A 25648-nucleotide genomic window follows, 5' to 3' on the forward strand; every position below is an offset into this window, starting at 1 on the left:
TATAGGATGTATGCATAGAATAACTTGTACCTACCATAATTTGTGTTTTTACATTAATCCAAATTGAGACTATTTCAGAAGTTTTGTTAGAGCTGCTAGACTTTTTTATTAAAAAACAAAACAACTCAAACTGAATACATACATGTAATTTATTTCTTTTATTAGATTTAAACAATCACAAAAACAAAACAAAGCCAAATAAAAACCCATACAGAAAATTCTAGGTACCTGACAATTATTCTCACAATATAATGACCACCCTGCAGCTTTAAAAACTCATGTTAAATAACAAACTCAGCCTGCCAGCAGGATTAAACAACCATAAATGTTAACGAATGAACTCAGCCAGCCAGTAAATAAAAGCAACAGAAAAGCTCCTTTACATTGTACCAATGTAGCAAAATACTCTCAGCTTTCCCCATAAAACCCTATCAAATAAATGGCTTTTGAAGCATGCCCTCAGATTTACTAAGTTTGAGGTATTTCAGATCCAAATGAAGAGCATATTCCAAAATCTTGGACCACTTAGAGAGCACTCTGTGTACAGCCCGCTCTCCAGTATGGCAAGGGTGATGCAGCTTGAGCATCACTGCTGATCTCAGCTGTGGCAGTATGGAGAGAGGCAATCTCTCTGGTAGCCCCAACCTAGGTCATTTAGGGCTCTCATTTTAAGATGATCTGATTGGAATTTGGTTCTGAATTATATTATTGCAAATTCCATTTCTTTTCTTTTACGTATACTTTCCCCATGGCTTCTCAGCATCCCTTTCAGAACTGTACGGATGTGTTTAAATTTCCTTGTCGGTTTAAATCCCAATCCTCCCTCTACTGGGCCAATTTAATGTAATCTCCCATACTTTTGTCCTCCGTTGCCAGTTCTTAGTTGACCAAAGGGGTTGCTGTTCTGTTACTCACTTCCCTTCATTCATTCCCAGTGGCAGTGTATAGAGTTGTACTCTCACCGTATGTCAATCTGAGGATCATGGGACCAAGACGGGTATTTGCCCATCCACACGGCAGTGTAGGGTGCAAACCCTAGACTTGCTTTTCTTGATATATAATATATCCAGTGGTTTTCAACCTGTGGTCCATAGTCCCCTGGGGGTCCACAGACTGTCTAGGATTTCTAAAGGCTCTGCACCTTCATTTGGAATTTTTTAGGGTTCTGCAAATGGAAAAATGTTGAAAACCACTGTATTCTAATAAATTTAAACCAAATTTTCAAATTTGTATGCTTAGTTGGGCACCTAAATCCAGATTTAGGAAACTAGACAGACGTGACCTGCATAACAGGGCGGCTTGTGCTGTGAGCTGGGGACCTTGGGGCGGGGCTAAGCCAAGCTCAGAGCAGTGAAGAAATCACTCTGGGCAGGGAGGCCTGGGAGAGAACTGACTAATGAGGGAAGAGACAGAGACCCCAAGAGGAACTGAAAAGGCTGGGTAGAAAGTGGCTCAGGGAAAACCACAGCACAAGTAAAGGAGCACACCTGTTTGTTCAGTACAGGGCCCTGGTCAGAATCCAGAGTAAAGGGTGGGATTGGATTCCCCTACCAACCTTAGGGAAGGAGGGTGTACAAGCCTATTGCAAGGATATTGAGCCCAGCGGATGGGAGGGGCTGCAGGCTAAGCCCTGAAGAAAGACCGAGGAATAGCCCCAGTGAAGGAGGAAAGATTTTGTTTGTGTTAATTGGGACTTTTAAGTTTGGACAATTAGATGATGAAACCTAAATATATGCAAGCCCTATTTATTGAAGGACAGTCTGCCCTCCAAGTTGGTATACAGAGGGGCAGGGCTGGTCACCAGAATTTCCACTTCAGTTCCAGGGGGTGGTTAAGCAGGTCCTGGTGGTCCTCATCAGCACTTGGGAATCAACAGAAGCAGTGGGAGGTGCAGCTAGATCTACAGAGTGATTACACATGTGAGACTTGAACCTGGCCTTGTCTAAATGTATGGGACCACCATCTTAGCCTTTAGCAGTGCTTCTTACTATACCTCTCTTGGAAAGTGGTTTTCCTAACTGAAATTACTTCTGCCAGAAGTCTTCTTTAAAGCTAACGTGTACGTATGTCCTTATCCGAGTTTCCTCCCTAAAGTAGTTTCAGATTTTCATAGTAGTCAAGCAATTTACTTACCTGTGTTTTACCTAAAACCACAGCACAAGTAAAGGAGGAAATAGGAATGAACAACAACTATACTCATTGGATGTTAGTCTTAGAAGCTCTAGCATTCTACGTAGAGAGGACTAAATCATTTTGGCAGTCTAAACAGTTGGTGGCTAGAGTGGACAGGATGAAAGGTCTCCCAATCTCCTCATGGAGAATCTCATGTTGGATAACTTCGTGTATCCATCATTGTTTGGAACAGACAGGTGTTTCATCACCAAGTAACCTGACTGCTCATTCCATGAATTCGCAAGCATCCTCTGCAGCGTTCTTAGCACAAATTCCTATCCAGGACATTTGTAAAGTAACAACTGGGTCATTGGTGCACACCACCTCCTCCCATTACATCATTACCCATTACTAAAGGAAGATGCCAAATTTGGTTGAACTGTAGCATGGTCTCTATGTACAAAAATTACGATCCTTCCTTGTATATTACTGCTTTGGAGTCACCAAGAGTGCAATGCACATGTACACTCACTCAAAGAAGAAAAAAAGATTATTAATCTTTTGTAACTGTTCTTCGATATGTGTTGCACATGTCCATTTCATGAACGGCCCTCCTGCCCCTCTATATCAGCGTTTTTGGAAAGAAAGAACTGAGGGGGTGTGGGGTCGGTTGGGCGCTTTATATCCGCAATAGCAGCACATGGCAGAAGAAGGCGCTCAAGCTGTCCTGATGGGTATCACTGAGGGAAAATCTTCCAGTGGCTGTACACACCCAGAGTGGAATGGACATGTGCAGTACATTTGGAACAGCAGTTACAAAAGGTGTGTAACTGTTTTTTTTTCTTGTGGAAGAAAACTGCTATTTGCAAAATAAAATTTAAAAAATTATGTAATTTATATTTAATTTAAAAATTCTACCGGTGAGTGGAAGTAGCTAGATGAAAACTGAATAGTACAGGGCAAAAAAAAAAAATGGTAAGATAATAGTATTTTTTGTAATCCATAGGATTGTAAATGATAAGGTTGGAAAGGGCCTCTGAGGTTGTCTAGTGGTTTTCAGTTTGTGAACAGGAGGAGCAGAAAGTAAATCAAAAATACAAAAATTAATAATTTCCCCATCGAAACTGCCATCTCATTTTATACTTAATTCTTTTTGGTTATAGCTTCACACATTTTACCCCTGCTTTCCTTGAAAATAATGCAGGAAAACAGAAGTAAGGCTTTATTACAGTTGCACATCAGGGCAGAAAGAATGAGCTGAATTTGTAGATGTAATTAAAAGCCATTCACTAGCATTTTTTATCGCTTACATAAACTGAATCCTTTGTGCGCAGCATTAAATTATTGTATTTTTATGCTAGTACAGCATTGACAAACAAAGTAAGGGTAAATGTCTGACGAAGTAGAAAAGTAGGTATATGGGTAAATAAAATAGAGAAATATCATTTCAAAGCGATGAATTTTGAATATAGCCATTTTGTGTGTTGCAGTTTTTTAAAATACACACTAAGGGTTCTCTTTACATTTGCTTCTGTAAACAGGACGTAGCATTTTTTAATAGATCAGAAGCAGAGATCCACTAGAAGGAAAGAGTTTTATGTATTAAAACGATGTGCACTTCTCCAGGAGATCTTTTAAATTTTACCATTTGGAACAATTTTGCTGCTGTTTATAGAAAAAAAAAAAAACCAAACACAATTCTGTTACATCTGGATTGCTCCTTACCACTCTGGAGTTTCCAGAAGCGGTTCAAATCTGTGGCACAGCGTGTACTGGCCATGCCTCATTCTGCTTGCTGCTAGAGCTACTGCCTCTCTGGCAGCAATCAATTGGTGGCTGATTTGCTCCCATCCTTTTCTTTTACCTTTATTATTTTTTAAAGCTATTTTCAGGCAGTAGTGAGCTCTCATTTGTTCCAAGCCTCCTTCCTGGTTCGGGGTTTATGTCATGTCATGGCCACAGCCACTTGGAGCCTATGCTTGAGCACTTGCCTGCTGAGCTCCTCTTTCCCCCTTTCAGTCATTGCAGAGCAGTCTCACAAGCACTGGGCAAAGTCCAAAAGGTGTTCCATATATCAGGGAGCTTTCCAAGGCTCAGCAGAGAGTGAATTATGCCTAGCCATCTCCCAACCAGATGACCCTAGTGCTGCTAAGGCATGTGCTCTGAGTAAGATAGGTATGTTAGGGCTCCAACCACCCTCCAAGTAACCATGACTTCACCACAGAAAAGCCTGAGCTGAGCCAGAGAGAGATTATACAGAGGAAGGGGACTTCATCCAAAAGATCTAAGGGGAAGTCTTGAGGTGACAAAGGGCTGCAAAGACAAGACCCCTGTGGAGCTACTGGTACTCCTCCCCCCAGTCTTGTGTGCCTTGGGAAGAGAAGCAGGGCTTATATTCATCTCCCCTCCCCATCACAGCTTGAGTGAGGGAACTCTGATAATGAGACCTCACACCTTGCTCAGGGGGAATGGGACCCTGAATGGGCGGGACTCAAAGAGAGAAGTTTCTAGAGGGCTCTGGGCTATGCACAAGGCAAACTGCAAAAAACTGTGCTCTGGTCATAGCAGGGCAGTAACGTCCACTATGTACACCCAAAAGTCAAAAAGAATAAAAAGGGTGTGGGGGTGGGGGCAGGAGCTGAGGACAAAAAATCCAGAAGGTGCTAGTCCTTTGACTCCTCCTCCTCCTGAGGAAGGCGAGCTTTTAGACTCTGAATCTGAGCAAGACTTGGAAAAAAACTGACATTTCACCTCCCCTTTGAGAAGGTTGAGGCCATGTGTAAAAAGGTTGTGACAACAATCCAGATCCAACCTGATAAGGCTCTTGAGGATAAGCATTCCTCCACTGGCATCCAGCAATGCCCATTTTGACTCATGGTCTGGACAGCCAGAACTTTCAAGATCACATTAGAGATTCAGCGGTTCTCATGCTCACAGATAATATCACCATGATGTATTATGTGAACAGACAGGGGAGCACACTCCAATGTGCTGTGTCAGAAACTGATCAGGCTCTGGCAGTTTTGCATCAAGGAAAACATTTATCCCTATGGCCAATCATTTACCTGGGATCCAGAATCACCTGGCAGATCACCTTAGCAGAAATTTCTCTCTGAATCACAAATAGTCCCTTAAGCCCAGCATCCTGAAGTCCATTTTTGCAGATCGGGGCATCCTGACGATCAACCTGTTTGCCATGAGAGACAACAGGAAATGGTGGCTGTTTTTTTTCTCAGGGGTCTTAGGCCGAGCTCCTTGACTGATTTTTACCTGATCTGGGAATTTGCACCTTTCCTCCAATTTTGATCAACCTGCAGGGTCATTCTCAAGCTGAAATTGGACTGTGCCAAGCTCCCTCTCATTGCTCCAGTGTGGCCAAGACAGTGTTGGTTCTTCGACCTCCTTGCTTTATCAGTTTGGCCTCCCATATCCCTTCCTCTTCCTCCTGACCTTCTGATTCAGCATCTCGGTAAGGTTTTGCATCCAGCGGTCAGCTCTCCATGTCATGGTGTGGATGCTGCATGATTAGATGAGGAACAGGAATGATGTTTGGAGGTGGTCCAGCAAATCTTGCTTAATAGTAGGAAGCCCTCTACCAGAACAGCCTATTTGGCAGAGTCAAAACAGTTCCCAATATTGTTGCTAGCCCGGGTAGTCCAGCCAGAGCTAGTTTTTATCCAGGACATCTTGGCGTACTTGTTACACTTTCAGTCTTCTGGTATTGCACTTAGTTCATTGGGAGTCCACCTGGTGATGATTTTCGAATTTCATCCTCCCATCCCTGGGAAGTTTGGTGTTTTCAAACTCCATGGCAGTGACGTTCTTGAAAGGAGTTACTTGTCTCCACGTTCCAGTTAAAGAGCTCGTTCTTTTGTGGGACCGTGATACTGTCTTAGCATCTCTTGTTGGACCTCCCTTCGAGCCTCTGGCAACTTCTTCTTTCTCCCTTCTGGGCCAGAAAACTGCCTTCCTTTCGCAATAACAGCTGCAAGGAGGGTCGGTGAGTTGCAGGCTTTGATGGTGGAGCCCTCCTTATGTGCAATTTTTTAAAGACAAAGTAAAGCTATGGCTGTACCCTAAGTTTTTATCGAGTGGTTTCCCAGTTTCGCTTGAACCAAGCTATATATTTACTAGTGTTCTTCCCTAAGCCGCATTCAACCCCTGAAGAACAACGCGATCACATGTTAGATGTCAGGCAACATTTAGCTTTTCATCTGGATAGAACCAAACCTTTCTGCTCCTCATTTCATTTGTTTGTTTCATATGCAGACTGAATGAAGGATAAAGTGATCTCTTTGCAGATCTCCAGGTGGATAATTTCCTATATCACTTTTGAATATGAAGTATCCCAGGCTATGCCTCCTCAAAGAGTGTGAACTCATTGAACGAGAGCCCAGGTGACGTTGACAGCATTTCTAAGTGACATTCATGTATTGGACATTTTGCCAAAACACAACAGCCTTGATGGTATTCTTAATGCACATTCCATGAGGAGAGTTTAAGTAGATTAGTGATCATTAATCTATTTAAACTTTCCTCATGAAATGTGCAGGGCATTAACAATACCATCAAATGGAGGGGAAAATATTAAACCAAACTTTAAAAAAAAAACAACAAAAAACAAAACCTCACTATGGCCTTACTTCAGGACACCCACCACACCAAGGACAAGGCATTTTGAACTCTTACTCCTCTTAGGCCTGTAGCATTCCTCTTCCACAAGTTTTTAGACAAAATCTGTGGCGAGGTGTACCCTTAGTGCGGGCTAACAATGAAGAGCAACTAATATAATAGGTAATATCTTCATCTCCAACAAAGATTCCTGCTTGGGTATTTATAGAATAGCAACTTACTAGATCTTTCTCTCTGCCATGTGTTCTGGTGTCTGCATGTTACTGCCACCTCATAATCCTGCCCTGGCATCTATACCACCAGAAAGACTGAAGCAAATCTACACAGGGTCTTAAAATTTCACTCCTATGCAATGTGCTAGGGTTGTTCTTTGAGGCAGTCCAGACTTCCTCATGTGGTGAAAGCATTATGTAGAAGGAGTGGGATGAACAGATGTACCATCACACTTTCCTATAGGTCTTAAGATCTTGCCGCATTGTTTAGTGGACAAAAGCTGCAATTGTAGCATCTGTTTACTAACATCTTTGTCTCATATGCACTTGGAGCCAGAGAGATTTCTTCTTTATCTTCCTTGAGGGATTTAGTTCAGTAGGGAGACCTCCCTCTGGTATTTACTTATTCATTATGAATACTACGGAGGTTAGCCTACAGCATTAAAAAAACCCATATTTGATAGAAAGAAAAGGAGTACTAGTGGCACTTTAGAGACTAACCAATTTATTTGAGCATAAGCTTTCGTGAGCTACAGCTCACTTCATCGGATGCATTCAGTGGAAAATACAGTGAGGAGATTTATATACACACAGAACATGGAAAAAATGGGTGTTATCATACACACTGTAAGGAGAGTGATCACTTAATATGAGCTATTACCAACAGGAGATCGGGGCGGGGGGGGGGGGCGGGAACCTTTTGTGGTGATAATCAAGCTGTAGCTCACGAAAGCTTATGCTCAAATAAATTGGTTAGTCTCTAAGGTGCCACTGGTACTCCTTTTCTTTTTGCGAATACAGACTAACACGGCTGCTACTCTGAAACCCATATTTGATAGATATCTCCAGTTTACAGTCTTAAATGGACTATAGTCTAGGATTGACCTTAATGTTGTTTTTAAAAGAATCATGAGCCTCTGTCATAAACTGATGCATCAGAAAATGCTGTTGCACCTCCATTGGTTTCATCAGAATGTGTAAGACAATGATGCTTGCCGATGCTATGAGGGTCCAGAAGTCATGCCAACTACATATGCTGTGAGAATGATCTGTTGTTAAAGGCTTCTGCTGGGAGGTGTGTTCCAGGATTTCTTTCATCTTCCAATAAAATTCCTACTCGTTCTGCAGCAATTCCAAAGTCTCTGGATTTTATTGACTACCAAAGACATTGGCTTCTTTGGGCCTCCTTTGTGGCTAAAAAAACTAGTGCTGCAGAGATGAAGCATGTGTGCATTTTGTGATATTAATGTCTTGGAAATGGTGGCATGCTTAATAAGACTTAAGAGACTCAAATTACTTGATAACAAATGGCTTTTGTTCTTTGACACGAATGATCTTTACTTTGTTGGTGTTCAGCTAGAATCCTTTTTATCACAGTTCGAATTTAAATGCTGTTTGTTGCCTTGAACAACACCTTCTCCCCTTCTTCACATAGCTTTCTGCCCATCTTTTCTTTCCCAATCAGTTTCTCAGAACATGCAAAAATCAGTTATACAGCATAGTTGATTCAACTTTATCGTTTGGATTTCACTGTTAATTCAAGACCAGTTCTGAACCATGACACATTCTTAGAATTTTTTGCAAAGCTGCAGTACTGTTGGAGAACAAATTTTAAATTATGGTTTGCTTCTATCTGGGCTACAAGACAGAAATCTGTTTTTAATTCTATCAGGACTTTACTGTATTGTAACCGGGTTTCCCAGTATGGTAGAAATTACACTGCAGATGGGACATTAGGTGCTGAACATACATTTGTCGAGCAGTTGTACTTCAGTTTTTGAGTAAAAATCTTGTTCCCCTCGTTTTTAATGTGTGTTGCTTCAAATACCAATTTATCTTGTAGAGCTGGTCAAATTCTGTTACTAACAAAATGACTGATAAATCACGGCCTTTTGTATCTGTGAATTGTGATCAAAACAATCCTGTATTCAGAAATATTTATTCAGTTATTGTTTGTTTGTTTGTTTGTTTGTTTGTTTTTTTACTGTAGTGTCTAGCCGTTTATGTAAGCAAATTTCAGCCTGTGGATTCTCCAAAACTTTTCACCGCCTAGTATTTGCTATTTAGTATATGTAGCGTGTGATTGATCAGCTAATCCATATAGTATTGTTTCTGCTAGGATGGCTTTAGTATTTTTAAGTAGGAGAATAAACACTAGTGAATAGGGGTGAGATCCAAAGGCCATTGAAGTCAATGGTAAGGCTTCAGTTGATTTCAGTGTACTTTGTATCTGGCATAAGAATGGTCTGACCCAGTAGGGCCCAAGGTCCATCTAGCCCAGTATCCTGTCTTCCGACAGTGGCCAATGCCAGGTGCCCCAGAGGGAATGAACAGAACAGGTAATCATCAAGTGATCCATTCCCTGTTGCCCATTCCCAGCTTCTGGAAAACAGAGGCTAGGGATGTTAGGATATAGATATTCAAGCCTGTCTGCAAAGGCCTGTACTTTAAGAATTTAGGTGTATTCTTCTCATTTGGCTAGTTCTAGAGGTATAAAAGAGAGAATCAAAATCACTGTCTGCCAGTGTAAGGTCCTTCTCTTACTGTGACAGTCTGAGGCCCTGTGCTTAGGCTAAGGCCTTTGGCTAAGCAGCAGAGGCAGCCATAAGCTGGGAAGCGACTGGTCACATCCTCACATTCCAAACTAGTCACATTGAAATAAGGTGCTATTGGGCTGTTAGGAATACAATCCTGTCCTGATAATGGCTGTCACCTCCAGAGAAAGGGACGTGCCTAGAAAATATAAAAGGAAACTTAGTTTGATAGCATCCTGTCTGGCAAGAACTCACTTATCAATAGCTGGGATGTGAAATGCTCACTTCTGTATTGTTTTGTCATTATAGTTCCCACTTTGCTATTGTTTGTCTGTATAATCTCTGTCTGGTTCTGTGATTGTTCCTGTCTGCTGTATAATTAATTTTGCTGGGTGTAAACTAATTAAGGTGGTGGGATATAATTGGTTACATAATCATGTTAGGATTGGTTAGTTACATTTCAGGAAAATGATTGGTTAAGGTATAGCTAAGCAGAACTCAAGTTTTACTATATAGTCTGCAGTCAATCAGGAAGTGAGTGTGTGGGTGGGGGAAATGGGAACAGGGAATGGGGGTAAGGAAATTGGAATCATGTTTGGCTAAGGGCAGAAATGGGAACAAGGACACAGGTGTAAGGCTCTGTGGTGTCAGAGCTGGGAAGGAGGACACTAAGGAAGGAAACTGGAATCATGCTTGCTGGAAGTTCACCCCAATAAACATAGAATTATTTGCACCTTTGGACTTCAGGTATTGTTGCTCTCTGTTCATGCGAGAAGGACCAGGGAAGGAAGCAGGTGAAGGAATAAGCCCCCTAACAAGGGACACCATCCCTGCCCATCCTGTCTAATAGCCATTGATGGACTTACCCTCCATGAATTTGTCTAGTTCTTTTTTGAACCCTGTTATAGTCTTGGCCTTCACAACATCCTCTGGCAAAGCCAGGTTCACACAGGTTCACTGTGTGTTGTGTGAATAAATACTTCCTTTTGTTTGTTTTAAACTTGCTGCCTATTAATTTCATTTGGCGACCCCTAGTTCTTGTGTTATCAGAAGGAGTAAATAACACTTCCTTGTTTACTTTCTCCACACCAGTCATGATTTTATAGACCTCTATCATATTCCCCCCCTTAGTCATCTCTTTTCCAAGCTGAAAAGTCCAAGCTTTATTAATCTCTCCTCATACGGAAGCCATTCCATACCCCTAATAATTTTTGTTGCCCTTTTCTGAACCTTCTCCAGTTCCAATATATCTTTTTGGAGATGAGGCAACCGCATCTGCATGGGATTTATACAGAGGCAATATGATATTTTCTGTCTTATTATCTATCCCTTTCTTAATGATGCCCAGCGTTCTGATTGCTTTTTTGACTGCCGCTACACATTGAGTGGATGTCTTCAGAGAACTATCTATAATGACTCCAAGAGCTCTTTCTTGAGTGGTAACAGCTAATTTAGACTCCATCATTTTATATGTATAGCTGGGATTATGTTTTCCAGTGTGCATTACTTTGCATTTATCAACAGTGAATTTCATCTGCCATTTTGTTGCCTAGTCACCTAGTTTTGAGAGATACTTTTGTAGCTCTTTGCAGCCTTCCTGGGATTTATTTTGAGTAGTTTTGTATCATCTGCAAATTTTGCCACCTCACTGTTTACCCCTTTTGCCAGATCATTTATGAATATGTTGAATAAGGCTGGTCTCAATACAGACTCCTGGGGGACACCATTATTTACCTCTCTCCATTCTGAAAGCTGACCATTTATTCCTACCTTTTTGATAACTGGTTAAAAGATAGGAAACAGTCTATAAGGGGACCTTCCATGTTATCCCATGGCCGCTTACTTTGCATAAGAGCCTTTGGTGAGGGACCTTGTCAAAGGCTTTCTGAAAATCTAAGTACACTTTATCCGCTGGATCCCTCTTGTCCACATGCTTGTTGACCCCCCTCAAAGAATTCTAGTAGATTGGTGAGGCATGATTTCCCATTACAGAAACCATGTTGACTCTTCCCCAACAAGTTATGTTCATCTGTGTGTCTGATGGTTTTGTTCTTTGCTGTAGTTTCATCCAGTTTGCCCGGTGCTGAAGTCAAGCTTACTGGCCTAGAATTGCTGGGATCACCTCTGGAGTCCTTTTTAAAAATGGACTATAGTTAGTAGTTCTGCAATTTCACATTTGAGTTCCTTCAGAACTATTAGGTGAACGCCATCTGGTACTGGTGACTTATTACTGTTTTAGTTTATCAGTTTGTTCCAAAACCTCCTCTATCTGACAGTTCCTCAGATTTGTCATCTAAAAAGAATCTCCGGTTTGGAAATCTCCCTCACATCCTCAACCGTGAAGACTGATGCAAAGAATTCATTTAGCCCTGGTCTACACTATGAGTTTAGGTCGAATTTAGCAGCTTTAGATCGACTTAACCCTGCACCCATCCACACGACGAAGCCATTTTTGTTGACTTAAAGGGCTCTTAAAATTTGATTTCTGTAATCCTCTCTGACGAGGGGATTAGTGTTGAAATAGACATCGCCGGGTAGAATTTGGGGTAGTGTGGACGCAATTTCAATTTCTCTGCAATGGCGTTATCATCCTTGAGTGCTCCTTTAGCATCTCAATTGTCCAGTGGCCCCACTGGTGGTTTAGCAGGCTTCCTGCTTCTGATGTACTTTAAAAAAAATTGCTGCTATTTTTTGTGTCTTTGGCTAGCTGTTCTTCAAATTCTTTTTTGACCTTCTTAGTTATATTTTTACACTTCATTTGCCAGAGTTTATGCTCCTTTGTTTTCCTCACTAGGATTTAACTTCCACTTTTTAAAGGATGCCTTTTTGCTTCTCACTGCTTCTTTTACTTTGTTGTTTAGCCATGGTGGCTCTTTTTTGGTTCTCTTAGTATGATTTTTAATTTGGGGTATACATTTAAGTTGAGTGTGTATTACAGTGTCTTTAAAAAGTTTCCATGCAGCTTGCAGGGATTTTACTGCTGTACCTTTTACTTTCTGTTTAACTAATCTCCTCATTTTTGTGTAGTCCCCCTTTCTGAAATAAATGCTACAGTGTTGGGCCGCTGTGATGTTTTCCCCACCACAGGGATGTTAAATTTAATTTTATTATGGTCACTGTTACCAAGTGGTCCAGCTATATTCACTTCTTGGACCTGATCCTGTGCTCCACTTTATGACTAAATCAAGAATTGCCTCTCCTCTTGTGGGTTCCAGGACTAGCTGCTCCAATCAGTCATTTAAGGTGTCAAGAAATGTTATCTTGGCCTTAATGAATGGCCTTATTGAATTTTCAGACAGATAATAACTTGTGATGAAACCATTTTTAAGAATACAGTAATGTCATCCAGATACACAAATAACACATAAGTCTAATGAACTTGCCATGTTTTTTGTGAAGATATTTCCAGATCTTTATAGTGTTCAACCAAAGATAGCACCATTACCTTTTCCCCACTTATGCAAATTGGTATTTTAGGATAGTCTAAGAAACACCATTATCTTCCTTTGTAACAGTAGAGTATATGTCCTTTTTCATGTGTACTTTTAAAAAAAGTTGTAGTAGAGAGAGTTTTTTGTTTAGTGCCAACACTATATAACCTACTTTTGCAGCCAAGGGAGAGTACTCTGTTCAAAGGAAAGTGAAGTTGTTTTGTTATTACCAGCACACATAACATGATGTGTGTCTACTTACAAGACATTGAGCTCTACAGCAATTTCTATTATGCTGGAGGCATAGGCAGTTTTATCTCTGTAAGGGTCTGCAGCATTACAAATGTGTTTTAATTCCCACTAATGCTTACTAACACCTCATACCAATGGATTAAAAATGGAGTAACATTGTAAATCTCTGCCACCTACTTCATAAGATATAAAATAGCTCTTGTTCGTGAACAAACTATAGTACTGGCTTCTGAACTGCAGAGAAACTTCTAGATGCCTGAATTGGGGTGAAAATATTCAAGGAATAACACATTAAATTGACATTTATTTTGTCATATGTATAGCTAATGGCTGTCTATGCAGATATAAATCTTATATCTTAGCTCTCTTTTTTTTTTATTGTAACTATATCTGTTATGTCCATCCAACTTGACAGCTAGTATAAAATGTCTAACTGATGTGTTACATTTAAAATGCCTTTTCAAGACACTGTGGGACTTACTGTTCATTACTAATTGCTCAATAGGGAAAACGTAGGCTGATAGAAAAGAAAAAAAAAATAGCCAGAGTGGGGAGAGATGACATATTGTCGATAATTAATATAAATGGACTTTTTTATTACAGTTTTTTCCCAAGTAATAAATAAAAAGTGTAGTCGTATTTTATTTATTGGTTATTGCCCTTTAACCTTGAACAAAAAGTCTATGGCCCAAATTTTGTACTCTTATATTTGTCCCTAAATCAGAGTTAATTTACACCTGTAATCTATCCTATATTATTCCTGTCAGCAGTAAAAGTAACATTTGTGTTTGTGGGAGAAGAGATTAGTTAGGGCCCATTTTTTGCAAGGCACATTTCTAGACCAGGATTCCTGATCTCGAGACTGCCACACATCTCTCCCTTAGTTCCAGTTGCAGATGACCTGAGAAGGGCCTCTCCATGGATCTGGGGAGGAAACAAGATACTCCTCTGACTCAATGGGCCACATCATTTTAGGTATGCATGTTTTGTCTTATGGCTACAGGGAACTTGGTTTCTTGAATGTGTTCAGCAAAGAGAGGAGAAGCATAGGGCTAATTTATAAAGTGTTCAACATTAAAAAGTCAGTATTTGCTAACATTTACCACAGAGTGGTATTTCAGAGGCAAGAATTTTCCTCTATACTTAGATTAGGAAGTTTGTGGTAATGGTTGGTAAATGGTAACTTTTGAGTGCTGTCCACGGCTGTTCTTTCCTTAGTATCCCATATTGTGTGTGTTTGGATTAGTACTAGTGGTATAAAAGCCACAATCAGGATAAGGGTCTCATTGGGTTAGGCACTATAGAAATACATAGGATGACGCTGTCTCTGTCTTGAAAGGCTTGTAGTCTAATTTTAAGGGATGATACAACAAGTGAGTGTGACAAACAGCTTGAGGGAAGTGGGGTGGATAATAGTAAGTGATAGAAACCTATTGTTACGTAGCCTGTGCACAAATAGGTGTTTTTTTTAAATTGGAAGGTGTATATTTTATTTCATATAATATATATCAGTTATTCCATAGAGAACACATCTGATGAGGAAGAAGACGCTAATATCAGTTATTATTCTGTTCAGAACCACTGAACCAAAACTAGTGTTTTTCTCACTGTTCTGTATTCTCTGTTAGAAGCTTTAAAATATATTATTTTTGTTTTTTAAATTAAAACACAAGCTAAAAGACAATAGTGATACCCAGATGCAAGTGCCAATGAGGTAGTTGTCTGGAACCTTGCTTCTGCATTCTAAGAGGTTATGACCCACAAGAACATTATTTGGATGTATTAGAAGCGGGCAACCTAACAGACCAGAGTATTTGCTTACTAAGCAACCAATTTTATGCATGTATCACCTTGCAATGGTAAAAGTTTGTAAACCTTATAACAAAATTCATTTTAAAAAATCCAGCAAAATAAAAACTTTGTGTAGGATCATTTCACAACCACCGTATTGCAGTTTACCGAAATATTTGGAGGATAAAGTTTCACAATTAATCTGAAGTGATTTATAAAAGGGGTATAAAGCTTTGAGCTATACCTTGAGACATCCCATGGTAGTGATACTCTGAAATTGTGAATAAAAATCCTGGAATATCAATGAATTTTGTTTCAAAGAATGAAAGAATGTGAATTTTTGCTGATTTTTGTAGTATCTGGAGGCCTTCTCAGAAAATAACAGATAATTGTTTTTATCTAAGGTATTTCTGTGTTTAAAGTATTTACTAAGTAGTACTTTGTATTTCCTAGCTTTGCTGTGTCCTTGTTGTATGCATAAGGACACACTCAATTATGGTTTAAATTTTTTATTGTACTGTATTTTATACCTTTTGTATCAACATTTTAATAAGTCATGTATTGCATACCTATATTAGAAAAGCTATACGATGACAAAATTGATATCTCTTGTGCCCTAAGTCTTTTACTTGTTGAGGCCCCCCCTCAACGTGGTATAAAATGCCTGGGTTGGGGGAAAACTTGGGGCTCCGGGCTGGGGGGGACCCTTGGGCATAGGCATAATTTTACTTCTATTTGCGGGGTGGGTAAGAGCCTTGCGTGGCTCGAGCCAGCTCTGCACAGCGGGGTCCAGGGAGGGAGTGCCGCCTCCACCCCCTGACTCACTCAGGAGGCCACCCAGCCTGTCTGGGCTGTGAAGGATGCAACCAGAAAATATAACTCACAGCTGGGGCTGTGTGTCGTCCAGGGGGTAGCTGAAGGTGCAGGAAGGAGGTAGCTGGGGTTGTGTGCAGGGAGGGTAGTAGCTCAGGGTACAGGGTGGGAATAGCTAGGGGCTGTGTGCAGGGAGGGGAGTAGCTCAGGGTGCAGGCAGGGGCGTAGCTATGGGTGCAGGCAGGGTGTAGCATAGGGGGGCTCCCAGTGCGGCTCCCAGCTTTGGGGGGAGGGGGAGGAGGGTTGCTGAGGCTCCCAGCTTCAGCCCCCCCTGGTTGCTCCTGGCTGTGTTGGAGGAGGTTTGCTGGCTTCAGCTCCACACCACTCCCAGCTTTGGGGGCTTGAGGGGGTGCTGGCTTCAGCGCCATGTTGCTCGCGGCTTGGTGGGGGGCTGCTGGCTTCAGCCCTGTGCTGCTCCCAGCTCGGGGAGGGGGTGCTGGCTTTAGCACTGCTCCTGGCTTCGGTGCAGGGGGGTTGTTGCTGGCTTCAGCCCCGTGCCACTCCCGGCTTCAGCACTGGGGCTTGGGTCACCAGGTTTCAGCTGTGGGGTTCTGCGGCCCCTCTGAAAGGGCTCATGGACCACCCCCCCGGTTGAGAACAGCTGCCCTAAGTAACATCCAACGTATGTCTCTGAACATTTGCAGATGGTTAGTTAATGCTTATGATTAATACAAAAGGAGAATTCTGGTCAGTGTCACAAAGGCCACTTTTATTTTGTTTCTGAAAGCTTCGTGATAGACATGAACCAGTCAATAATAATAAATTACGTAGGACTATATTTTGACAGGCATACTTTATTGAAATCTAGAACAAAATGCGGAAGGAACTATACCTTGATCAGTATCACCTCATTATCTTGTTGTGTAAGCAAGAGCACATTATATCTGCATTTACAAAAGCAGAGCAAATCACCAAAAGAAACTTTAGAAAAAAACAAAATAACTGGTAATCAAGAAGCATTTGTCCCTCAGAAAAATCTTTGTTTAATGATGGTTGCTGTCAGTTTTTCCTTGGCTTTTTTCTTCAGCCCAGTGTGTCTCACAGTTCTGATATGTATGGGCTATTGCTCTCTTGTCTGCAATTTCCAAATATGGTTCAAAGGTTCAGGATGACCTGTGCTAGCCGTGCCCCCTTTTCCTGCCAGGTATTCTGCCTCCACTGCAGCTATCAAATGTAATTTGCTTCACTCCCATCCTTCTCTTTTAGATTTGTTATTTTAGCTGCTTTTTTGGCAGTTAAAGCACTTTTATTTGTTTTCAAGCTTCCTCACCTCTTCCTGGTCCAGGATCTGAGCAGGAAAAAAGCTAACAATGGTAGGAACCGTTAGGAAAGGAATAGGTAATAAGACAGAAATATCAAATGCCTCTATATAATTCCATGGTACACCCACATCTTGAATAATGCATCCAGATCTGGTCACCCCATCTCAAAAAAGACCTATTGGAATTGGGAAAGGTCCAGAGAAGGGCAACAAAAATAATTAGGAGTATGGAACAGCTTCCATATGTAGAGAGATAAGACTGGGACTGTTCAGCTTGGAAAAGAGATGACTAAGAGGGGATATGATAGAGGTTTATAAAATTTTGACTTGTGTGGAGAAGGTGAATAAGGAAGTGTTGTTTACTCCTTCACATAACACAAGAACTAGGAGTCACCCAATGAAATTAATAGGCAGCAGGTTAAAACAAACATAAGGAAGTACTTCTTCACACAATGCAGAGTCAACCTGTGGAACTCATTGCTATGGGATGTTGTGAAGGCCAAAACAGCGTTCAAAAAAGAACTAGATAAGTTCATGGAGGATAGGTTCATCAATGGCTATTAGCCAGGATCATCAGGGATGCAGCTCCATGCTTTGAGTGTCCCTAACCTCTGTGTGCCAGAAGCTGGAAGTGGACGACAGGGGATGGATCACTTGATGATTGCCTGTTCTGTTCATTCCTTCTGACTCACTTGGCATTGATCATTGTCGGAAGACAGGATACTGGTCTGACCACTATGTCCGTTCTTTTGCATCTATCTTCATGTTTTTCTGTCAGAGTGCTTTCTTGTGATCTTGTGTATATATAGTTGGTTATAGTAGTACTCGTAGGGTTTAGTTAATTAGTAGTAGTAGATAGCTAAGTAGCATTTAGCATGAAATGCACTCACCCGGTTTTAAACACGGTCAGTCATGTGGGATGCAATCCCTAATAGTGACCCCACACTCGATGTTCGTTGTGCCTTGGAGAAGGGCACATTAAAGGCAAGTGCTCTGCCTGTAAGTCTTCTCTGTCTTCATCTGCATCTGAATTGATAGCAGAATTGTCACTGCTGTCACGCAGCTGTTGCAATGTCTTCTGCACACTTAATATTTGAGGTGCAAAGTTGAGGTTGGCCTCCTTATTAATGAGGGTCTTGTCAGCACAGACACTGTGCTGATTTCGGTGCAGACCACATCTACAGCATCTATACTAGTGTTGACTTTGGTACTGACGTGTTCTGGTGCCAAGTGTGAGTGCAATGTGCCGACCAGTACTCAAGTGCCAGTTACTTTACCATTGCCAGCACTAATGCAACCTGCAAATTAGGTTTCAGATGAGGCTGGAGTCTGGACATTTGCTGGCTCCACCTGGAGTGGCTCCTCAGTTGCCATCAGATTACCTGGAAGGTTCTTCAAGATCGAGTTCAGGGACACTTTCCTCCTCTTGTTCACCTTCAAGGCACAGTTCTCAAAAGTCATTGAGACCTCTCAGGGATCACCATCAGTACTAAAGTTAGCACTGCTCCCTCAGTAGGGATTCACAGAATCATTCATAGAACCATTTTGGCCAATCATAGATTCCAAGACTAGAGAGACTATTGTGATCATCTAGTCTGATGTCCTGTATAACGCAGGCCATAGAACTTCCACTAAATAATTCCTAGGGCAGATCTTTTAGAAAAATATCCAGTCTTGATTTAAAAATTGTCAGTGATGGAGAATCCACAATAACCCTTGGTAAATTGTTCCAATGGTTAATTACTCTTACTATGAAAAACGTACACCTTATTTCCAGTCTGAATTTGTCTAGCTTCAACTTCTATCCATTGCATTGTGGTATTCCTTTCTTTGCTAGATTGAAGAGCCCATTCTTAAATATTGGTTCCCCATGTAGGTACTTATAGACTGTAATCAAGTCACTCATTAACCTTCTCTTTGTTAAGGAAAATATACTGAGCTCTTTGAGTCTATCACTATAAGGCATGTTTTCTAATCCTTTAATCATTCTCATGGCTCTTCTTTGAATCCACTCCAATTTATCAACATCCTTGAATTGTGCGCACCACAAGTATTCCAGCAGCGGTCACTCCAGTGCCAAATACAGAGGTAAAATAAACTCTCTACTCCTACTCAAGATTCTCCTGTTTATGCATCCCATGGCATCATTAGTTCTTTTGGCCATGGCATCACAGTGGGAGCTCGTGTTAGCTGATTATCCACTATGGCCCCCAAAACTATTTCAGAATCACTGCTTCCCAGAGTAAAGTCCCCAATCCTTAAGTATGGCCTACATTCGTTGTTCCTAGATGTATATATTTACATTCAGCCATATTAAAATGCATATTGTTTGCACTGGGATATGGGACTCTTAGCCCAACTCTTTATGCCCACCAATGCCATATCTTCAGTGGCCTCCTTGGGACATTACTTGATCTGCAAGATCTCAGTCCTCAGTTCAGTCCAGGGTAAGGTAGCCAATCCCCTTCATAGTCTCTTCTCTTGAGCCGCCTAGGCTGCAGACTCAGACTGAAGTTGTTCCCTCTGAGCTGGTTCAGTCTGAACCATTGTTATAGGAGCAAGTGTTGCCACAGGAGATCTGTTAGCTCCCCTCCCTTCCTCTTCCTCCTCACCAGATCTCTCCATGGTGCTGGATTCCTCCTCTCCTGTGCCTAAGGATTTTAACAGGTTTCAGAGTAGCAGCCATGTTAGTCTGTATCCGCAAAAAGAAAAGGAGTACTTGTGGCACCTTAGAGACTAACAAATTTATTTGAGCATAAGCTTTCGTGAGCTACAGCTCACTTCATCAGGTGCATGCAGTGGAAAATACAGTGGGGAGATTTTATGTACACAGAGAACATGAAACAATGGGTGTTACCATACACACTCTAACGAGAGTGATCAGGTAAGGTGAGCTATTACCAGCAGATGAGGAAAAAAAACCTTTTTGTAGTGATAATCAAGGTGGGCCATTTCCGGCAGTTGACAAGAACGTGTGAGGAACAGCGTGTGTGTGTGTGTGGGGGGGGAACATGGGGGAATAGTTTTATTTTGTGTAATGACACATCCACTCCCAGTCTTTATTCAAGCCTAAATTAATGGTGTCCAGTTTGCAAATTTATTCCAATTCAGCAGTCTGTCGTTGGAGTCTGTTTGTTTTTTGAAGTTTTTTGTTGAAGAATTGCCACTTTTAGGTCTGTAATTGAGTAACCAGAGAGATTGAAGTGTTCTCCGACTGGTTTTTGAATGTTATAATTCTTGACGTCTGATTTGTGTCCGTTTATTCTTTTACCACACTATCAGAGGCTCGTTCATCTGCACATCTACCAATGTATGTCCCTATGCAGAGGTTTGAGTGCCTCTCACATCCGGCCCCTAACTCTCTTGCTGTGATGGTGGCAAATGAGAGACTTTGTCTTTATATGTGGATTTGTAAGACCTTAGATTTGATGGGAATAAAGATTTATTCAGCCTTGTCATTACAAATGTACATTGCATATCTGCAGCCACTATTATATAAATATGATTTTGTAAATTGGGAGGCTATGTCCAAATTTACTGATAAGTTGTCTGTATCCTCCAGACCTAAGAATCCTAATACCGTGGGTACCTAAGCTTCTGATATTTTCTGATAGGTAGAATTTTCTTTTTTTTCCCCTCTGATACTAACTCATTTGATCATTATTTTGTATCGCTATTTAATTTAGTCTCCTGGACTTTTAACACACTGCTCTGCTTCAGTGGAACTTGGACTTGCACTTACAGTTGGGTGAGCAGGAGAGTAACTCAGGCGGCTCTGGACTTCACCAGCCTCCCTTCCTATATCCAGTGCCTTAATAAGCTACAGAGGGACTCCTTTCTGCACAATTTTTCCACTGGGACTGCAGTGCTGCCACCAGAAGCCCTATCTCCAGCTTACTCACTTCCAATTTTTTCCTCTAAGTCTTGTCTTTTGTGGGTGAGGCCTAGATCCATCTCCGTTAAGAAACGTATCTGGTCTCTCAGTTTCTGAGTGACCCTTCTCTTTACTACTTGTATGTTAAAAAGGTGGCACAGCAAACTGCATGGGTAGGGTACTCTTTACCCATATGGAAGCATAAAATTAGATCAGAATTCAACAATGAAAAGAATATCGCCAGTACATTTGTTTGGTCAGATATGATTAGTCTTCATTGGATAGACTTTTACTTTTCCCATCAGGTACTGAAAACAAAGTAGACATCCAAGATCTTGGAATTAATGACTGTGTGACACTTGTCTTGGGAGATACAATCTTTTTTTTAAAAAAAAATAAAAATAAAAATACTGCTAAAAAAGTCTGCAACCAGTTGTTCCCCAGCTAAAAAGGTATAAACAAAACATAGGAACTTTCTCCTCAGACTGACAACAAGAGGTACTTTTGGTTTCTTAAAGGGCAATGGAAAAGGAAGTATTTACAGACGGAAGAGTGAAATAGTGCACAGTATATTTGTCATGCCAAAGGTGGTGATAATGCAGTTGTTTCTACAGTCTTGTTTTCAAATTGCTGGTCAGCCTTGTACTGATTTTTGTACGTTTTAAAATATCATGAAGGTAAGCATGCAATCGGAAGGCCCTATTATTTATATGAAATATTAAATTTTATTCCTCCCGGTGTGTATCAAGATTTGTAGCTGGTAATGGTTTATTGATCCTCTGAAAAGGGTAGTACAAGCGGTAATATATTTTACAGTAGTCCTGAAAAAGCTGATATTTTCATGTGTTAACACACCATGGTATCTGTGATACCATAATTACCGCTTATATAAAGTATGTAAAAATAACCCAGCATCTCAGGTACATAGCATGCAGTAACTTCTGGAAACAATTGACTTTAAGGGTCACTACTGTCTATAGTATAGGCAATACCTCTTAGTTGTTTCATGCACATAGAATGAGGTTGGTAAAGAAGAACAGGAAGAAATTTTTAAGCTACAATGTGAAAGTTCTGCCTGAGTGAGGACTACAGAATTAGAATCAGGCATATCTCAGTTGGTTTTCAGTGTAAGTTTTGTCTGAGACAAGGTTGCCAATTAAGGCCTATCATATTTTATATTTTAGGCAGTCATACTCCTAACTGAACTGATCAGGGAAAACTTCAGGAACAGCAAATTGAAACAATGCCTTTTACCTGCCCTTGGGGAGGTGCTTTACCTGATAGCCAGTCAGGTAAGTCTATAAAATGATTGTTGCAAATCTTTTTAATGTTTTAAATCCTTTTCAAAAGTAAGGTAAACATCCTATGTGGGTATTCTTAGCATTTGTTACCCTCAAGTGGAGGCCTTTTTAATGTTTAATGTGTTCAAGTGCTGTGACATTAAAAGTACAGGGGATTTGCAAGTCTTGTAAAATCCCACACTGTTGCGCCCACTCTCTCTTGCTCTCTCTCATTAGCTATTGCCATTAAGAGAAGGAAATGCCTGAAGCTCTTGCTTGAAATAAAATGTAACTTTTAAAGGGGCCATGGAATTATTTGGTTGCCATTTTATATTCCCCCTCTACTTTGTGAATTTCCAGGACAGATCATAGAAGTTTTAACATCTTTGTTTAAATTTCTTACACTCTTTCACTGTAGATTTTTTATTTTTTCTCTGTTATCCCTGTTTACACTTCTCAATGCTCTCTGTTATTTCTAAAAATGTTTCTTTATGCTTGCTGAAAGAGACATTTTAAAACTGAAATGAAGCATTTAATGCTTCTAATTCATGTAATGGTATTTCCCTGCCTTGGAAGGAGAGAATCCAGAATGATGGTAGCAGGATAGAAATGTTTTTATGGAACAGTGACTGTTCCTGTAGTCCTTATTCAACTGTCTTGCTTTTACTGGGCCACTGGTGCTGTATGCACAGTAGAAAATAGCTCTCAGAAGTTATCTCTACATTTTCAGTGAATGGGGATTTACTTTAAAAAAAAAAGTAAAATAAAATGAAAGCCCAAAACCAACCCCATAAATTGTTGAAAGCTTTTTCCAGCTGTTAAAAGCTTCTTCCACAATCACTGATTTCCCTCCATACTTACAACTCTGTTCTCACATAATTCCTTCCCCACCACATCATAAATGGGCCTTTCTGTGTGACCTGAATGTGAGTGAATTTTGACACTGGTTAACTGATGCAACATTCCCTTGCCTGCATTTCAGTGGTGATAGATCAGTGTTGCCCTGCATCTGGCATGTTAAACAGCAAATGAGTACTTAACTGCAATTTTTATTGCACAAAAATCAAGAAATAGAGAGTTAAGTATATTATGGTCCTCTGTCTCAGTGCACAGGTAAGGTACAGTATAATGCAGACAGCAGTGTAGCATTTTGCCCTTGCTGCCCCAGCAGTGTTTTACAACACTTATCAGGAGGGAGACCATCTTTAAGTTTGAATGCGTAGTTCACATATATTGTCCTCTGCTGAGACTATCAATATGGGTTCCAATTGTAACACTGTTTTTTTTTATATGTGAACAGCTGTCCTCTAGGAACTGAACTGAGACCAAGTAATTTCAAATAGCAAATTCTGATGATTACTGACAGGCTGAATTTGGACCATCGAGCTAGAAACAAAAGGAACAATGTTCTGCACCAACCATTACCTGGAGTAGCATTTTCTAGACAATGCTGACTTTTTTGTAGAAAGAGAGATACTATTAATAGTAATAACAGAAGATGACATTTTTCTAAACACCCATGTGCTTCTTTTTTTCTTCTTTTAAGAATTCTGTTTTTATTCTTTAGAAATGTAGATCACTTCAGATTAAAAAGATATTGAAGGATATTGCATGAAAGGATATTGCATGTTATACTTTGTTTCCCTTGAGGCATATGCATTAACTACATTATCTAAAGGTTTTGAATATTACTATATTAATTTCATAAGGGCACAAGACCAGAATGAGGATCTAAAGTGGATATGAACATTGGTTAACTCCAGTTACAATTAATAATTTCTCTTACACACACAAACACACACACACACACACACACACACACACACACACACACACACAAGTATTCACATTTTATCCTTCACAGACCAAGTGCATGTTCTCTTATAATTAATATGGTATAGAACTACATTAACGTGAAGTAGGTACTTTTGAGAGCACATCAGAGGGAACTACATGGAGCACAACGCATTAAAGCACTCTACAAATCACACCCCTCTAGAGTGCTTTGCTGGCACTGTGTAGACAAGCCCTCATTCCTCCTATGGAATTACAAGCCATCCTCTGCTTGAACTTGATTGGGCTGTAATGTAAGGTTACGTATTATTTTTCCCTATTCACTTTTGCAGTGGATGGGGAAAGGCAAACTATAGTTAAAACCCAGCTTGCCAGTGTCGAGAAATGACTTTTACACCCTTTCACGTTTTTTGTAATATTTCTCAAACGTTCGGGGTTACTTTGAGCATTTAATCTCAGATTTTCTTTTAACAGTAACATGAAAAAAATGTAAATGAAGAATATCTCTATATAAATATCTGCAGATAAATTGGAAAAAAAAAAAGCAGGGGAGAGAACATCGTAGCCCAGGGTTAGGTGTCCATGGCTGGAGTTAAATTGAATCTCCCCTGGTTACACCATGTAACTTGACAAATCTATCCTGTTTGCATGTGTCAGTTCCAGGGGAAATTACACCACACTTTTTAATTGGTAGTTAGCTGGCATAGAGCTCAAAGAAAATTAGACATTGATTAAAAACTCAGCTTCTCTATTGAAGCTCTTTGCAATTAACTTAAACTTTATTCTCCCTTTGAATGAAACCAGGTTTAAGAAATGATAATGTTGGAATGAAAGAAATTAAGTATTTGATTTTTGATTAGGGTTGTATGTATTTGTGTTCCTCTCAAATGAAAATATATGGAAAACAATTCATTAATTTCTTTTCTTCAACTACTATATCTTATTAATGCAACGGTGATGTTGAATTATATATTGAATCCTAAAAGTCAGGAGACACAGAAAATTAAGGTTGTTCCTGCAACGTTAACCTGACCACTTTGTACATCCTATGCTTTTTAGAGTATACAGCACATAAAAAGATTATTCTCTTTAATTTTCCCAGCAAATGTTTTTCTCCTGCAGTTACTAGCACCTATATGCTATCAAATGCAAGTTAGCACCTAAATGTGCAATTTGTTTTCATGAAATGTTACAGGTTCTTTCTATACTAAGAAAATCCAAATGACATTCTGTTTACCTGACAATTTGTAATATGCTACTTAAAACAAAAAAACAAAACAAAAAAAAAGCAACAGTCCATTTACCACTAATAGTGGAATAATATTCTCATTTTAGTGAAGGGAACAAGACTATTCCAATAGGACAGGTATGTAAGGATTCTGGAATATTGTTACTTCTATCTAGATAAATAGCAGATTTCCAAGTGCTCCATACTGGGTCTTGAATAAGCTACTCTTTATAACTTCTGTATATTTTTCAAAAACAAATTTTCTTTAAAAACTTTTTTAAATTGAGAGACAGTAAGCAAATGTATTTCTAGGTATAATTTAAATGTAATCACTTCTTTAAAATTTTTTTCTATTTTTAATACTTTAGAAACAG

General features: G+C 40.1%; 1 protein-coding gene across 2 annotated transcripts in view; it reads left to right on the forward strand.

Annotated features, from left to right (window-relative positions):
• The window catches only part of ULK4 (unc-51 like kinase 4), a 397936-nt gene that overhangs the window by 60674 nt on the left and 311614 nt on the right, over positions 1-25648 (forward strand). For both annotated transcript variants that reach the window (XM_074945513.1, XM_074945514.1), the window contains exon 18: positions 22157-22264. In XM_074945513.1, the coding sequence (XP_074801614.1) occupies positions 22157-22264 (108 nt within the window). The remainder of the gene's footprint in view (positions 1-22156; positions 22265-25648) is intronic.

The sequence above is a fragment of the Natator depressus genome, chromosome 2 (assembly GCF_965152275.1).
Source record: "Natator depressus isolate rNatDep1 chromosome 2, rNatDep2.hap1, whole genome shotgun sequence".
NCBI lineage: Eukaryota > Metazoa > Chordata > Testudines > Cheloniidae > Natator > Natator depressus.